The following is a 12919-nucleotide window of genomic DNA, read 5'->3' as shown; positions in this document are numbered from 1 at the left end:
ATTTCTTGTACAATAACTGTAAACAGAAACAAGAGTATACACTATTGGTACATAGCCTATTGTCATTGAACTGGGGGCACATGCACATTGACATTACCTAGAGGTTTTACTCACCACTCAAAATTCTACAGATGATAACTTCACCACCAATATTATTATGCCATAATATTATAAGCAGAATATAGTTGGTTTAATTATTTATTTCTTGCTGAAAAATATGTTTAAAAGTGTGTTAATTGCTAGCTAGCATAGCTCTAAACTGGTAATTAGCACTGCTTTCCTTGTGACTTTTCTGTGCTTCACTGTTAGCTAGCTGTCTAAGCTAGCAGCCTACTTCTCAGAACGTCTAACTATTCCTTTAATCTTAATTTCCTTATGCCTGATGCTTAGAGGTTGAGTAACACCATGTTTTACCATTTACCTGGTAGTGGTAACGTTATCAGCCTGACAGATAGTTTTTGGTTTTACTTGCCCAGATTTTGAGATACCTGAGATATGCACCCTAAAACAATGGAATTCCATTTATGATGCTTAAGTGTGTGACAAATAAAATTTAACAATAACATGTATTTATGAGCAAAATGTCTCCAATTCTTAGGCTAATCCAAAGAAGATGTTGTTTTTGGGACTATTTCTTCAATAAAAGGTAGTTCCAATGAAAAAAAAATGGGCAAATTAAACTTTAACTATCTGAATCACCTTATACCATAGATTTGTAATATGGGCAAACTGACCCTTCATAGCAAACTATTCTCTCTGAGGTAGGAAAGAAAAAGCAGAGCAGCTTTTACTTAAAACATTTATTCGATCCAATTCTTTGGAATGTAATAGTCAATGATCAGAGTCTGAGACGACAGAGAAGGATGAGTCTGGGTGCTGACCAGAAAGTCAAAGTACAAACAATACTTTTAGTCACTTAAGGCCTCACTGCTTTTCCATTTTTTTTACTTCCTTATTTTCTTTCTTGTTTTTTTTTTTCTGGATTGGGGACAGCAAAAATTACAGAAGCAGTATTGAAAATAAAACATTTTTTGTTGTCATACAAAGAAAAAAAAAATGGCACACACATCAGTGACAAAAACACAAGGTGATATTATACCAAGTAAATAAAACTGTTACATTTCAAAGAGATATAAGCTTTTTCGAGAATGAAAAACATCTCTGTAAATTGTACTTTTCAGAATTATAACATTGTCATCTGAAACTGTGTTAAAAAGAAGCAACAATAACACTGTGTTCTCCTTCCTTCTCTCTCTCTTCTCATAAATCAACATCATAAACACAGATTTTTTTTTAAATATATCAGTGCAACATTTGTTTTTACATCTAGTGCTGCAGCATCCTTTCTTGTTTAAAGGGGAAGGAGCTTTTTGATGTCAGTCTGAAATATTAGAAACACATTCTGTCAGACTGAAATTACATTTTGATTCCCATAATCTTGTCTGGTTCTTCTGCTGTAACCATATGTAGTTGATATTATACAAAGACGATTGAACCAGTGTGATTTTCAAGAGCTAACAATAATGAACATCTCAAGAGTCAGAGCACCTTTGTTTGATTGGAAATGCTCTCTCAGTCGTTACAGACAATAATTTGATTTAAACTGAACCACTTGAGGCGGTGGATTTTCTTTACAACAAAAACTGATAAAATGAGAGTTTCTAAAGCCTCATCAGGAAATAATTGAGAATGCATGCTATATTGACTACTGAAGAACAGTCTCACTTCACATTTTGAGCTCACATGATGCCACATAATGCTACATTAAAAATGGGCAGATCTTACAGTGTTCTCCCAGTTGCCAGAGGCAATACGTCAAACTATCATACCTGCTTAATGGCTTTATAATATTTGTAAGTAAAGGATCTGTCAGTTTTACTCAGGATAAACAGACATTCAGCAAGAACTGTCCTGTATTTTATCACAGAGTGAACATATAACATCTGTTGGAGGTTGATAAGGTTGTTCATTGATACCAATGAGTTATTGACTGGTGAAATTTCTGGCTTCAAAGACTCAATCCTCTCACCTATACAGTGCTATGAACAAGTCACCAGTATCACAACACATTTAGCTACAAAAGCTAAAACACAACAAAGCAGTATTAGTACAGTATTTATATGGCTCGTCGTTTTCAGTTTTAAACCAATTTTTCACTGAAAAATACCCAAATGTTTTAGAAGGAATCAGTTTAAAGTGATTTCATCCAGGAATTTTAAGTTGCTAAGAGGACATTGATCACTGTTGATGACAGGAAATAAGGCCCTTTTGCAGCTTTGATAGCTAAATAAATCTCTTGCAAATAGAGATGAGTAAAATGGGGAATCCCACAGAAAAAAGTGAAGAAACATGCAAAAAACAAAGACAGAGTGCCTTCACTGCAAATTACCCTTTCTAAAGTCCAATTTTAAGATTTCTTTGAAATAAAGAAATGAAAAGAATGAGCCCTGTGGTTTTACAAGGCATTCCTGTTGGGTTGCTGCTCTGATTAGCTAGTAAACTCATCTTTGTTATGAAAATGTGACTGAGTGTTATTTCCAGGACACTGCCAAGAATTGGACAGTATGATCAGCTGCAATTAGTCACCTGTTGGGGTTGTTAAACATCCGTTTGCCCCATCAAATATTTCTCCTCTGATAGTCAACACAAGAAAAACACTGACATGTCATGGCAAACGTTAATTCTTGATTTTTCAATCATTCAGAGCCTCCACAGTTCAATAAAAGATGCCAATGGACCTGGTGAGACTTGAAGTCTTTCTGATGGCTTCCAGGCTGTTGGACACACTTCTGCTTAGAGGTTTAATTCATTCATTTAAGTCATTTTGTGTGCCAGTAAGAAATGTTAGCCATTAGCAATAATATAAAATATTTCAATCCAGATGATCCATCCTTGACGCACTGTCGTCATCTTAGTGGTACTGAGGTTGTTCATTTTACCCTGTACAAAAACTTCACTTCCCGTAAGCCATTTCACATAATCTCAAAGCTATTTCCATCCTTTTAAAAACCTTCCTGTTCCCAGAGCACAAATAGAAACAACGACAAAATTCACAAAACGTTAACCAGATCATATTTGTAAAAGAAACACAAACAACATGTTTTCTTAAAATTAATATTTTCTGTACATTTTCAGATTTTTGGAGATTAGGGCAAGTTTGATTCCAACACAGAAAGGATACTGCGGCACTGGTGTCTTTTTCTATAGAAAAGGGTGCTCAAATATATTAAAACCTATATACAATGTGTTGGATGCGTCATGTGCCATGAAAACGAGGCATTCAGGGCTCCTACACATTTTCCATTCTGAAATTCCAGAGTTTTTCCAAAGCTTTCCAAAACCTAAATGTTAACTGCCTAACTTGGATTTTAACGTTTTAATGGGTGTAAGTACGACTGTCATCAAGGCCAGATCTTCAGATCTACACCAACACATGCGCTATTTGACAGTATACTACAATACCAACCATTTGTAGTTGTGTAATCACTTTTCCACATGTTTGTGTAGGAACCCTGGACGGAACGCCAGCCGATGAGAAAAACAACCAGCAGAAAACAAGGCAACAGAAAAAAAAAAAGGCACTGTCGGAACTAGACATAGGTCACGATGGTACCCGCTTTCACACACACACAGACACACACAAACACACACAAACACACAGACACACACACACACACACACACACACACGGAAAGATGCTTGCACTTCATGTATACAGACAAACACGAGTGTAATGCACACATATACGCCTACAGCTAGACACATACACACCTTAAATGCAGATGTATATGAATGTGACACACACACACACACACACACACACACACACACACACACACACAGACATATGGCCAGCTAAAGAGCCCCAGATATCAGAAGAGCGATTTTCACATACACCGCTCTTTCTGTGAAACTATGACATCTGAAAAAAGACCAAAAAAAAAACAACAACAACAAAATAAGTCTAATCTTATCTTTCCATAAAAGTACAGAAACGATACTTTCATCTGAATTGGTCTCAACACCAGCATGTGATTACATAAACTCAACAAAGCACACCGAAAAACAAATAGAATCCTTAGTTTTCTTCTTTTTTTTTTTGCTGTACAGATTCTTTATACACAGTGCCCCCTACAGGTCAGTCCATTCCACTGCCGCTCCTGAGAAAAAAAATTACATTGGCTCACTTTCAGCCCACCCTGCCGTCCCATTGGTGGCTTCAGCCCTGTGTTCCTCCTGCTTGATTGGCTGCATCACGTGTCCATGCGGAGCAAGCGCAGCTCCGTCTCTCTTTTCCCCTCACGCTTCTGAATAGTTAGTCTGTCCGTTCATCTTGTCCTTCTTTAGCTTCACGCCGTCCACCAGCTCAAAGTTATAGTTTTCCAGGGCAGATAAGTTTCTGTCTGTCATGCTGCCCTGGGAGCAGGCGCAGTACAGGACGACGCCGCAGATGGCGCCCAGAAAGACACCCAGTGCTGACATGGCGATGATGGTGATGAGGATGGGGTCCAGGGTCTTCAGCATGTTGCCTGGGCCACCGAGCTCGCTGTTCTCCTGTGAGAGGGAGTCCATCGCTGCGAGAGAGAAAGGAAAAGATGGATACAAGTTATAATCTATTCAAATGACTTGTGATTACAGGCTTAAAGGACCATACTGTTCTGGATTATACAGTAGTACAAAAGGCAGCCACAACTTCCATTTTTCTTTATTGTTGGTCTTCTGAGTTTGATTTCCCTACATTATAAATTTTGGAGCGCATTCAGCCCAGACAAAACGTAGCAAAACAAAAAAACACCCTGTTGTGTACATAATTGCATAGCACTGCCTTTTTAATATGGCAACTGTTTATTTTAATGGATTGTCTATCTCAAGAAAGTTTCATGTATGTGCAGGTTAAAATGAGTAGTGAAACATATGCAAGTGGAGACGACTGGCTGCCTGGAAGATCAATGAATAGAAAATCTATGGTATGCTTCGGAAAACTGGTCTGCAGTAATGTCAAGTATATGTAGTTCATTTTTCTAAAACATGAAAATCCCCTCATGTGGTCCTATAAGATGTCAAAATAAATAAATTGTGTGTGACTCATAGATTGTGCAAGGACATACAGTACAAACATGTTTACTTTTTTGGAGAAGACAGACATTTTTCCTAGAGAAATCAAACACGTGTGGTTCCAAAACTCTTAATTTGGTAATAATTGATTGTTTTTCATTGTCATTGAATTTGTCTGACTCTGTCTGCAAACGCCACAGCTCAGGACTGGTCAATAGAAATTCTACCATTCTGGACATCCATAAGGACTAGGTGCGCCTTGACTGAGCTGAAATTTCATTTATCAACCATCTTTTTCAAAAATTTTGTCAACCTCGCTGTCTGTGGAGACCTGTCCAAAATGAACATAATGACACTGTAATGACCAAGTTTGAGTCAGAAATCCACTTACGTAGGATGAAGATCTCAGTTGGCGGAGACGTCGGAGCTTCTGGATCTGGAGGAGAAAAAACGTCTCCATCAAAGCAACTGTTTACAACACACAACTGAGAGCAGAGTAACATTTAGAGGAGCAGGGGAGGGAAGAAAAGCAACTTTATAAACTTTGAAACCAAAAAGACTCCTTTGAGAATTCAGCTCCTGCCCTGAGAATTATTTTGGGGCAGCTAGATCACTAGATAGTACAACAGTATAATGGTACACATTTGATAAACCGAGTGAGTCATAACTGTACAATACACACCCTTGCAGTCCTCAGCATTGAGTCCATCAATGATCTGGATGTTGTCCACAGCTATGTGACCTGCACTGCGTCTGTCTGCGACGCCCTCAACAACCACCTGCAAATAGCAACCCACAGTCAGTCAGTCACACGCATTCATTGAAACAGGAGCTTAAGATACTCAGCTTAAAATAGTCATTCTAGTCATTCTAAAACCAAACAACAAACCACCCAAACTGTACCTTTAAAGTTTTATATCAATGAAACAAAATACTAAGAAGAAAACAAATTTTATCCCCCTAAGTATTGCTTTTCTGTTGTTGAAAACAAGAAGCATCACTTCTTCTGACCTCTAAAATGTCTAAAATTAAACAATGTGAAAAGAAAATCACTATTTGGTTAAACTGCTGCAGGTAGTGGCACGGACCATAAGCCGCAATGTCCCTGGTTTGACTTCGGCCAATGACCTTTGTTGCATGTCACAATTTTTACAGAGCACTTTTCAAAACCCGATTTAGTGCTTCACACGAGGCAGCATATTAAAATGAAAAATTTATAAAAGCATTACATTTTATGAACAATTCCAGCTATGTAAGATAAAAGTAAAAAAAAGAAACAGGAAATTAGACAAAAAGACTAAAGCTCTGAAAGTCTGATTTAAGAAGAGATTTAAAAGGTATTACTGTCGGAAAACCTGATCTCCTCATCAGCATTCCACATCTCTCTCATCTTTCCAAGATTAACTAAAAGCATAATACTCCCAAAAATATATTTTTTAAAAAATTGATTAAGACACTACTTATATAAGCAGGGTTGAGGTTGGGAACCACTGTTTTACATGTTCAATATACACAGTACAACCTATTTACCTGAAAATAGCTTATTTATGCTTTTTTTTGGCAGTAATGTAGAAAATATAAAGTAAAGTAAAGCTTAACTTGCATCAGATATGGGGTGATACAAAACATGGTTGAGAATTTATCATTATGTTTTGTTCATCCATCCATTTTCTATACAAGCTAATGCAAATTTGAGTTTTCTCTTTTCCACTAACTATGTTTTTCAACTTATGGAGGAAACCAGAGCAGCCAAGACCATGTGTCTGCAAGGCAACTTTAACCTCTCTGTACACACTTTGTGCTTTTCCTACTTTTATTTTATTTTAAGTTTCCTGGTTTGCTGTCTCTTTCTTTAAAACTCGTCAAGGCTTTACAGATGTCAATTATGTCAGTTTTAGGTAAGATATCAGCACACCAACAAAAACTGTCCAAATGGAGAAGGGATGATCTAAAAATAACAATATACTTGTCTCAAATAGAGAGCTGGGATCAACTTTAAGAATCATTTACAGTACTTTTTATCCTATAAAAGGACAAAATGATCTAAACTAAGGTGATCTAAATCACAAACAAGATTCAAACCCTCTATTTTGCTTACGTTACATGAAAATCACTAATAAAGTGATGTATTATTGACATATCTGGGTCTCTCTAGTACCTGATATGAGACACTCGAGTGTGGCAGTAAAACTCGTCCCTCCCTCCACCGGCTGCCCTGGTGACCGCTGACCGTCCACATGATCTGACCCCCCTCAGCCTCCTTGCTCTGCTTGATGTGAAGCGCTCCCGCGTGTTCACCGAACATGTGATACCAGAAGGACATGCACAGGTCGGTGTCCGTTGCGGTGATGGGCAGGCTGACCAACCTCGCCACCTTGTCCTCATCATCATCATCCTCACCGGTTTTACTTGGTGGGTCTGTGTCGCTCAGCTGCATGTAGATGAAGTTCCCTGGTCCGCCTGCAGGGGGCAGCAAAAGACAAGGTAAGAAGTGGCTTTGTGCTGCGTTAAGGGCCTCCTGACAGCGTGAGAACCCATTGCAGCAGATCTGGTGACTCTTCATAATACTATTTCAAAATAAGAGCTTAAAGAATGTAAAAATACAGTCAGAAATGCTGTTTTCTGTACATGCTTTCTGTTAATATGATTAAATCAAGCTTAATTGTGACAATGAAAGGTTTCCAAAACTAAAGCATTCATTATGCATTTACTTCTTTGCATTCAGATAACGGCTTAATGTAAATACCTGTCTGTTCCGTTGCCAGTGTTTCACTGTTATTTCATGAAGTTAAAACACATCTCATATCTGTATAATTATTTAGTATCACGCTTCACACATTCCCGAAGACATAACATTCAAGGACTTTGCATGGTTTTTGACAACAACTCAATATCAGCATGTTTCATGGGAAGATATGACTTGACATCACAAAGGGCTCTTTTTATTATTTTATTTTTTACTTGTGATCTAGTTAAGTCAAGATATCAAGGTTAAACCATTCATTTTAGAGCTGCTGCTGTCTCCACAAAAAACATCCATCACAAGAGGTTTGAATTGAGAGAAGGACAGAGAGCTGAGGCACACTGATAAATCTGAGTGCTGTGTTCTTTAAAAAGTCAAGTTTCTCAAGGCCATCTCTTCATTTTCAAAGTGTTTTAAGGCTCAAAGCATCTGCAAGTTCTGCTCTGTTCTATTCAATAGTGCTGACTATACTTTATATTCATAGTCGGTTATGAATTAACTGTATACTGCTGATGTTTTGGGGGTTAGCCTTATTAGTTATGGTTTTGGATTGGTCTTGTTAATATTTGTGGATTTAGACAGCTGTTTGTTGTTTTAAGGTGCCATTTAGGTCGTTTTTACAAATGTACTAGACGTTTATCTCATGATTTTGATAGCATTTCTGTTTAATTCTTATTTTCTTCCATACTTTGTGTTCATGTGTCATCTGTCATATGTTATTTGTCTGTAACTCTTTTTGTAATTAAATAAAGGAAAGAAATGCAAATGATTTGGTTACTTGCTTATTAGTGCCAAGATAATGTTGTGTACAACTCATTCATCCATAAAAAAACATGAAAATTACAGCGCTCCCATTCTAATCAGCCAGCGCTGATTACCCAAACACAGAAAATTAATACCCACAAAAAAGCCATAGAAAAAAAGGAAATAAAAACTATATTGTTAAAAACTGTTAAAAAGACCTATCCAAACAACAACAGTCTGAACTCGGATTTAAAAATTCAGGCAAACTTCCTATAAAAACACTATTTTTGGAAGATATGCGTCATTATTACTCGAGGATGTCCACGACTTTAATCTTTTGTCCTGCTCATGTCAAAAAATATATATCTTGCTCTATTTACCTTTATTTACACTGGTAACTAGCCCAGTCTGAATTAATTTCACCTGTATATCTGTAGTGTTTATGCCTGGTGAAGTCCCCGTCAATATGGACCTACTTATGGAATGATCTGCTTCTGGTCTTTGGTCTGTCTCAAAATGAATAAACGATTTAGTGACTCCACGCTGAGCAAAAGTTCATGAATGTTTTTCCATGTTCACAAACTCTTTGTTCTTCAGAGTAGGAATAAGGTTATGTGTCCAACGGGAGTTTCTTTTTACATCGTAGGCATCTTTTTCTCTTTTAAAAAAAGAGGCACTGTTGTGAAATCCCAGCAGCACAGACTGTAAAGTGTTATTTAAAGCGTAGAGTAGGTAAAAATATTCCAACTTCTAGCAAAAGAGCTTCAGACAGGCTTTCAACAGCTGCTTAGTGACATAGAGAGCCGCAGAGTGCTCTCCCAGAGCGTCTGTCGAGTGGTGCTGGTTGAAAAAAAACAACCCTTTAACACAACGGTGAGCACACATCTCCTACCTGTGTGATCGAGGGTCGGCCCTTTGTGGACGGCAGGAGCCCCGTTGGTCTGGATGAGCCACTCTGCCCCCATACCGGTCTCTCTGGTCCAGCCGCAGAGCGACGAGAAATCAAAGTTGCAGGCGAACCACACGTACGCTGCAACAAAGTTGGAGTCGCATGTGAGTTTTTTGATGACAAAGGATGTTTTCAGTTAAGATGCTTCATGGTTGTTTACGAGACCTGAACTTTCAGGAGGATAAGGATTATAGCTGCGAGGCTTCTAGCAACACATGCAACAATGTCAGCTGTCTCCTCCGAAACACACGGTGTAATCTGACAATTTTTGTAAACCAACAATCTGACGCTCATTTTATGGCCAGTTGTGTGAAGGTGAGAAAGTATGCAGGATTTTATACCTGCCAGCATTCCCATTTTTCTCAGGTTTCTCCCCTATTTCAAGGCCATCTCCCCGCGCCCTCCTGCCTTGCTGTTTCTCCTGTAATTTTCACGGCCCTCAAACATATTATGAATAATCGTCATAAACGGATCCAATAGACAGGAACGTTTCCATTTCATACTTTTTGTAATTGTTTCTGTTTTGCTATGCAGTGCAGTAAAATACTCTCGTTTGTTGTTTTTTTTCTGCATTTTCTGCTATTACCTGAGACACAATGACCACAACCTATAATTGATGCACCAGCCTCCTGAACCAATTCTGCTAAAATATAATAATATAATGCGTTACACTCAGCTTGCAGTTTTACAGTAAAACCACATTCAAAACACCACACACATTTCTCATAGATGTAAACATAAAATGTACATAAATGTTCTGCTAAGATGTTCTATATATCTGTCCAGCTGCTGCAGAAATGCAGGACATTTGCCATCTTTCTGTTTTGAATGTGTTTTTAACAGTTTTGGACACAGTGTGTTAGCATCTGAAAAATGTGCTGTAGATAAACAGTGTTTTGCAGGTGGTGAAGTAGTCAAGAGAAAAGAGTTCATGGATTTTGGAGAAAGTGGTCACTGAATGCATTTTGTGTTAAAGCAATGAAAAATTATCCAGTTTGTCCACATACACTTCTGTTTTTCGCTGACTGTGTGAAGAGTTAAACTATCCAGAATTAAATGCTCCTAGAGTTCTTGTCTGCTGTACTGTACAACTCTCTGTTTAACAGAATGAAACTTTATCATGTACGGCGTTTACCCACTGAATTAGCTTCAGTCTGGAGGGGAAGAGGAGACGGCCTGAAGAAGAAACTACAACATCAATATCAGAACACTGTTCCTGCTGTATTGTACACGCAGTATAAATTGTATAGCTCGTGGAAAACTTATTGCAGCAAACAAAAGGCTTGTGCAGCTGGAATGGGGTGAGAAAGACAGAGAGACAGCTGCAATTGTACACGTCGTACAGCGCTGCAGGACACTTTGCTCTACAGCCTCAGTGGAAGACAGGAACTAAGACGTCACCACTGATAGAAAACAGCACCAACAAGTAGGCTACATATGTTTTGGATCAGGACATCGAGAGAGAGGAATGAAGGGACCTTACGCAGAGAAAGGCGTGGTGCCACCAGCATGCGGATGTGGGCCCCTGAAAAATCCCTACATTTCCCGACCTCCTTTCTGCCTGTGCCAGCAGTCGACTGGCGGCAGCGGTTCACCACAGCATCCAAGTGAATGCAGAAAACTCTGAACACTGGACATGTTGTTTCTGAGAGGCTAATAGGATGCAGAGATGACCCTGGAGCCGGTAACCCCCCCTCCAACCCCAAGCTGTCTTCATGCGATACTTCGACTCGGCTAATTGAGACCCAAGAGGCCTTTATCTCTCTCTCTCTCTCTCTGGCGCTCACTATACCTCACTCCAATCCTCTCTTTTACCTTCACTCTTCCTTTCGCTTTTTGCCTCTACCTCTGCATCCTTCTCACACTCTTCTTTCTCTCTCATCTCTATTCACTGATACTATTTTGCTACCTAGTTTTCCTTCTTCTGCTGAACCTACTTCCATATAACACAGTTTGAACCTCAAATGCCCTGAGCCGGATCCTTATAGTTCATTATTGTGATCAAGGAACTTGTTGTGGTAGGTTTGTGCTTTGGGTCGAAGATAAATCCAAAGGGGTCACAAGATGATTAAATAATAATAAATAGTAAGATATATAATTATTTGACTTTTAAATCATTTTCTTGCTATCTTCTGGTGAAATAGTGAATATCTTCACCTCTTTAGGCCTTAAAAATGCTTAAAATGGACTGCTTACAACTTGTGCACACAACCAAGGCCATAACCTTTGAAAAGGAGTAAACAGTGGGGTGCACATTGTTTTAAGGTGTCACAAGCCAAAAAGATCAGTAAGCACTGCTATAGTTCAGTCTGAGTCTCACATGAGCATTTGCTGCTACATTTAATTGCATTGCAATGTAGAACATGAGGTAAATAAAATAACCATTATGTCACAAATAACCATTTGTCTTTTGACAAACTGCCTGAGTTTTGTTGCTTTAACTCCATGAACAAGATATTTGTGTTGTACTGTTTCTATCTCTTCACAGTTTACTTTTTCTGAATCGCTTTTCCCTGCCCTTTAAAGTTAGCCTTTTTTTGATTTCTGCCTTTTCCATCTGTCCACCCTTTTTAGTTCAATTCAACTGGATTTACTGGCACGACCAATGAAAAAACATTATCAAAAACAATGCAAATGCATTTTAGAGCAAATCTATCAACACTGCAGTCCCGTTGTGTCAGTGCTGAGCAGTGTTCAGGTAAAATCTCATTTGTGAACTGGGGCAATGAAAAAGCCATTTACTCCCATCGAAGTCAGTTTCATTGTTCTTTGTGACTGCAGTCAGTAATTATGGTGACACTGAATGATGGGACCATTTGCTGAATTAATGAACTGATCTGGCAATCCTGAACTGGCACATTTATTTGTACATTTTTCACTTTAAAGTTACTAAGTACAGTGTACTTACTAATAACTGAAAGTTGAGAACAGTAAACATGGAAGCAGATTGTGGCAGACCTCACCTGGTAAGTCCATGATGGGGTCGGCCGCTGTGATGCCTCCAGCTATAGACAGATGGGACAGAGTGGGAGAGTGGGGTCAAAGGTCAGGTGGTTTGGCCCCATCCACACAGATGCCAACACATACTCAACACACCGAAAGATTTCTAGAAATCAATACCAAGCTTTCATGTCGGTTTGCACTGCAGAAAATATTTAAAAAATCAAAAAATCCAAAGCATGCAGTTTTTTTTATGTATCAATGTTTTTCAGAGAAAACTGAAATGGATTTCCAGGCAAAGTTCTCACAGCTGTAAAAGGGAAGATAAAGGAGAATTTTAAACAAGAATGGTGCAGTTAAGCTCTACTAAAAAATGCAAGATAGAATTAAAGTTAAACAGAAAATACCCTATTCCGTCAAACCTTAAACAGAGAGAGGGAAGATAAGGGAGAATTCTTTAGGTCTAGTTCATCGAGTTCCCCATCTGT

The 12919-nt window shown here is 38.5% G+C and overlaps 1 protein-coding gene across 1 annotated transcript; it reads right to left on the bottom strand.

Moving 5' to 3' along the window:
- Window positions 1–785: 785 nt before the first annotated feature.
- On the bottom strand, window positions 786–12640 carry LOC119881996 (neuropilin-1a). The gene is made up of 6 exons (XM_038692019.1): window positions 12455–12640; window positions 9435–9572; window positions 7214–7515; window positions 5738–5834; window positions 5447–5491; window positions 786–4574 (listed from the first exon to the last, which is right to left on the bottom strand). The coding sequence occupies exons 1-6, from the start codon at window positions 12465–12467 to the stop codon at window positions 4300–4302; spliced, it is 870 nt and encodes a 289-aa protein (XP_038547947.1). The 5' UTR covers window positions 12468–12640; the 3' UTR covers window positions 786–4299.
- Window positions 12641–12919: the final 279 nt, after the last annotated feature.

Source organism: Micropterus salmoides, unplaced genomic scaffold (assembly GCF_014851395.1).
Source record: "Micropterus salmoides isolate LMB-PRFRI ecotype aquatic unplaced genomic scaffold, ASM1485139v1 Ms_hic_scaffold_2821, whole genome shotgun sequence".
Taxonomy (NCBI): domain Eukaryota; kingdom Metazoa; phylum Chordata; class Actinopteri; order Centrarchiformes; family Centrarchidae; genus Micropterus; species Micropterus salmoides.
The sequence above is the reverse complement of the archived record's forward strand: the minus strand, read 5'-3'. Positions and strand labels throughout refer to the sequence as shown.

Coding starts and splice junctions, on each gene's coding strand:
- LOC119881996 (XM_038692019.1), bottom strand. Junction 7,516..9,434: donor GCCGACCCTCGATCACACAG/GTAGGAGATGTG, acceptor TGCCCCCTGCAG/GCGGACCAGGGAACTTCATC. Junction 4,575..5,446: donor AACTGAGATCTTCATCCTAC/GTAAGTGGATTT, acceptor TCTCTCTCGCAG/CGATGGACTCCCTCTCACAG.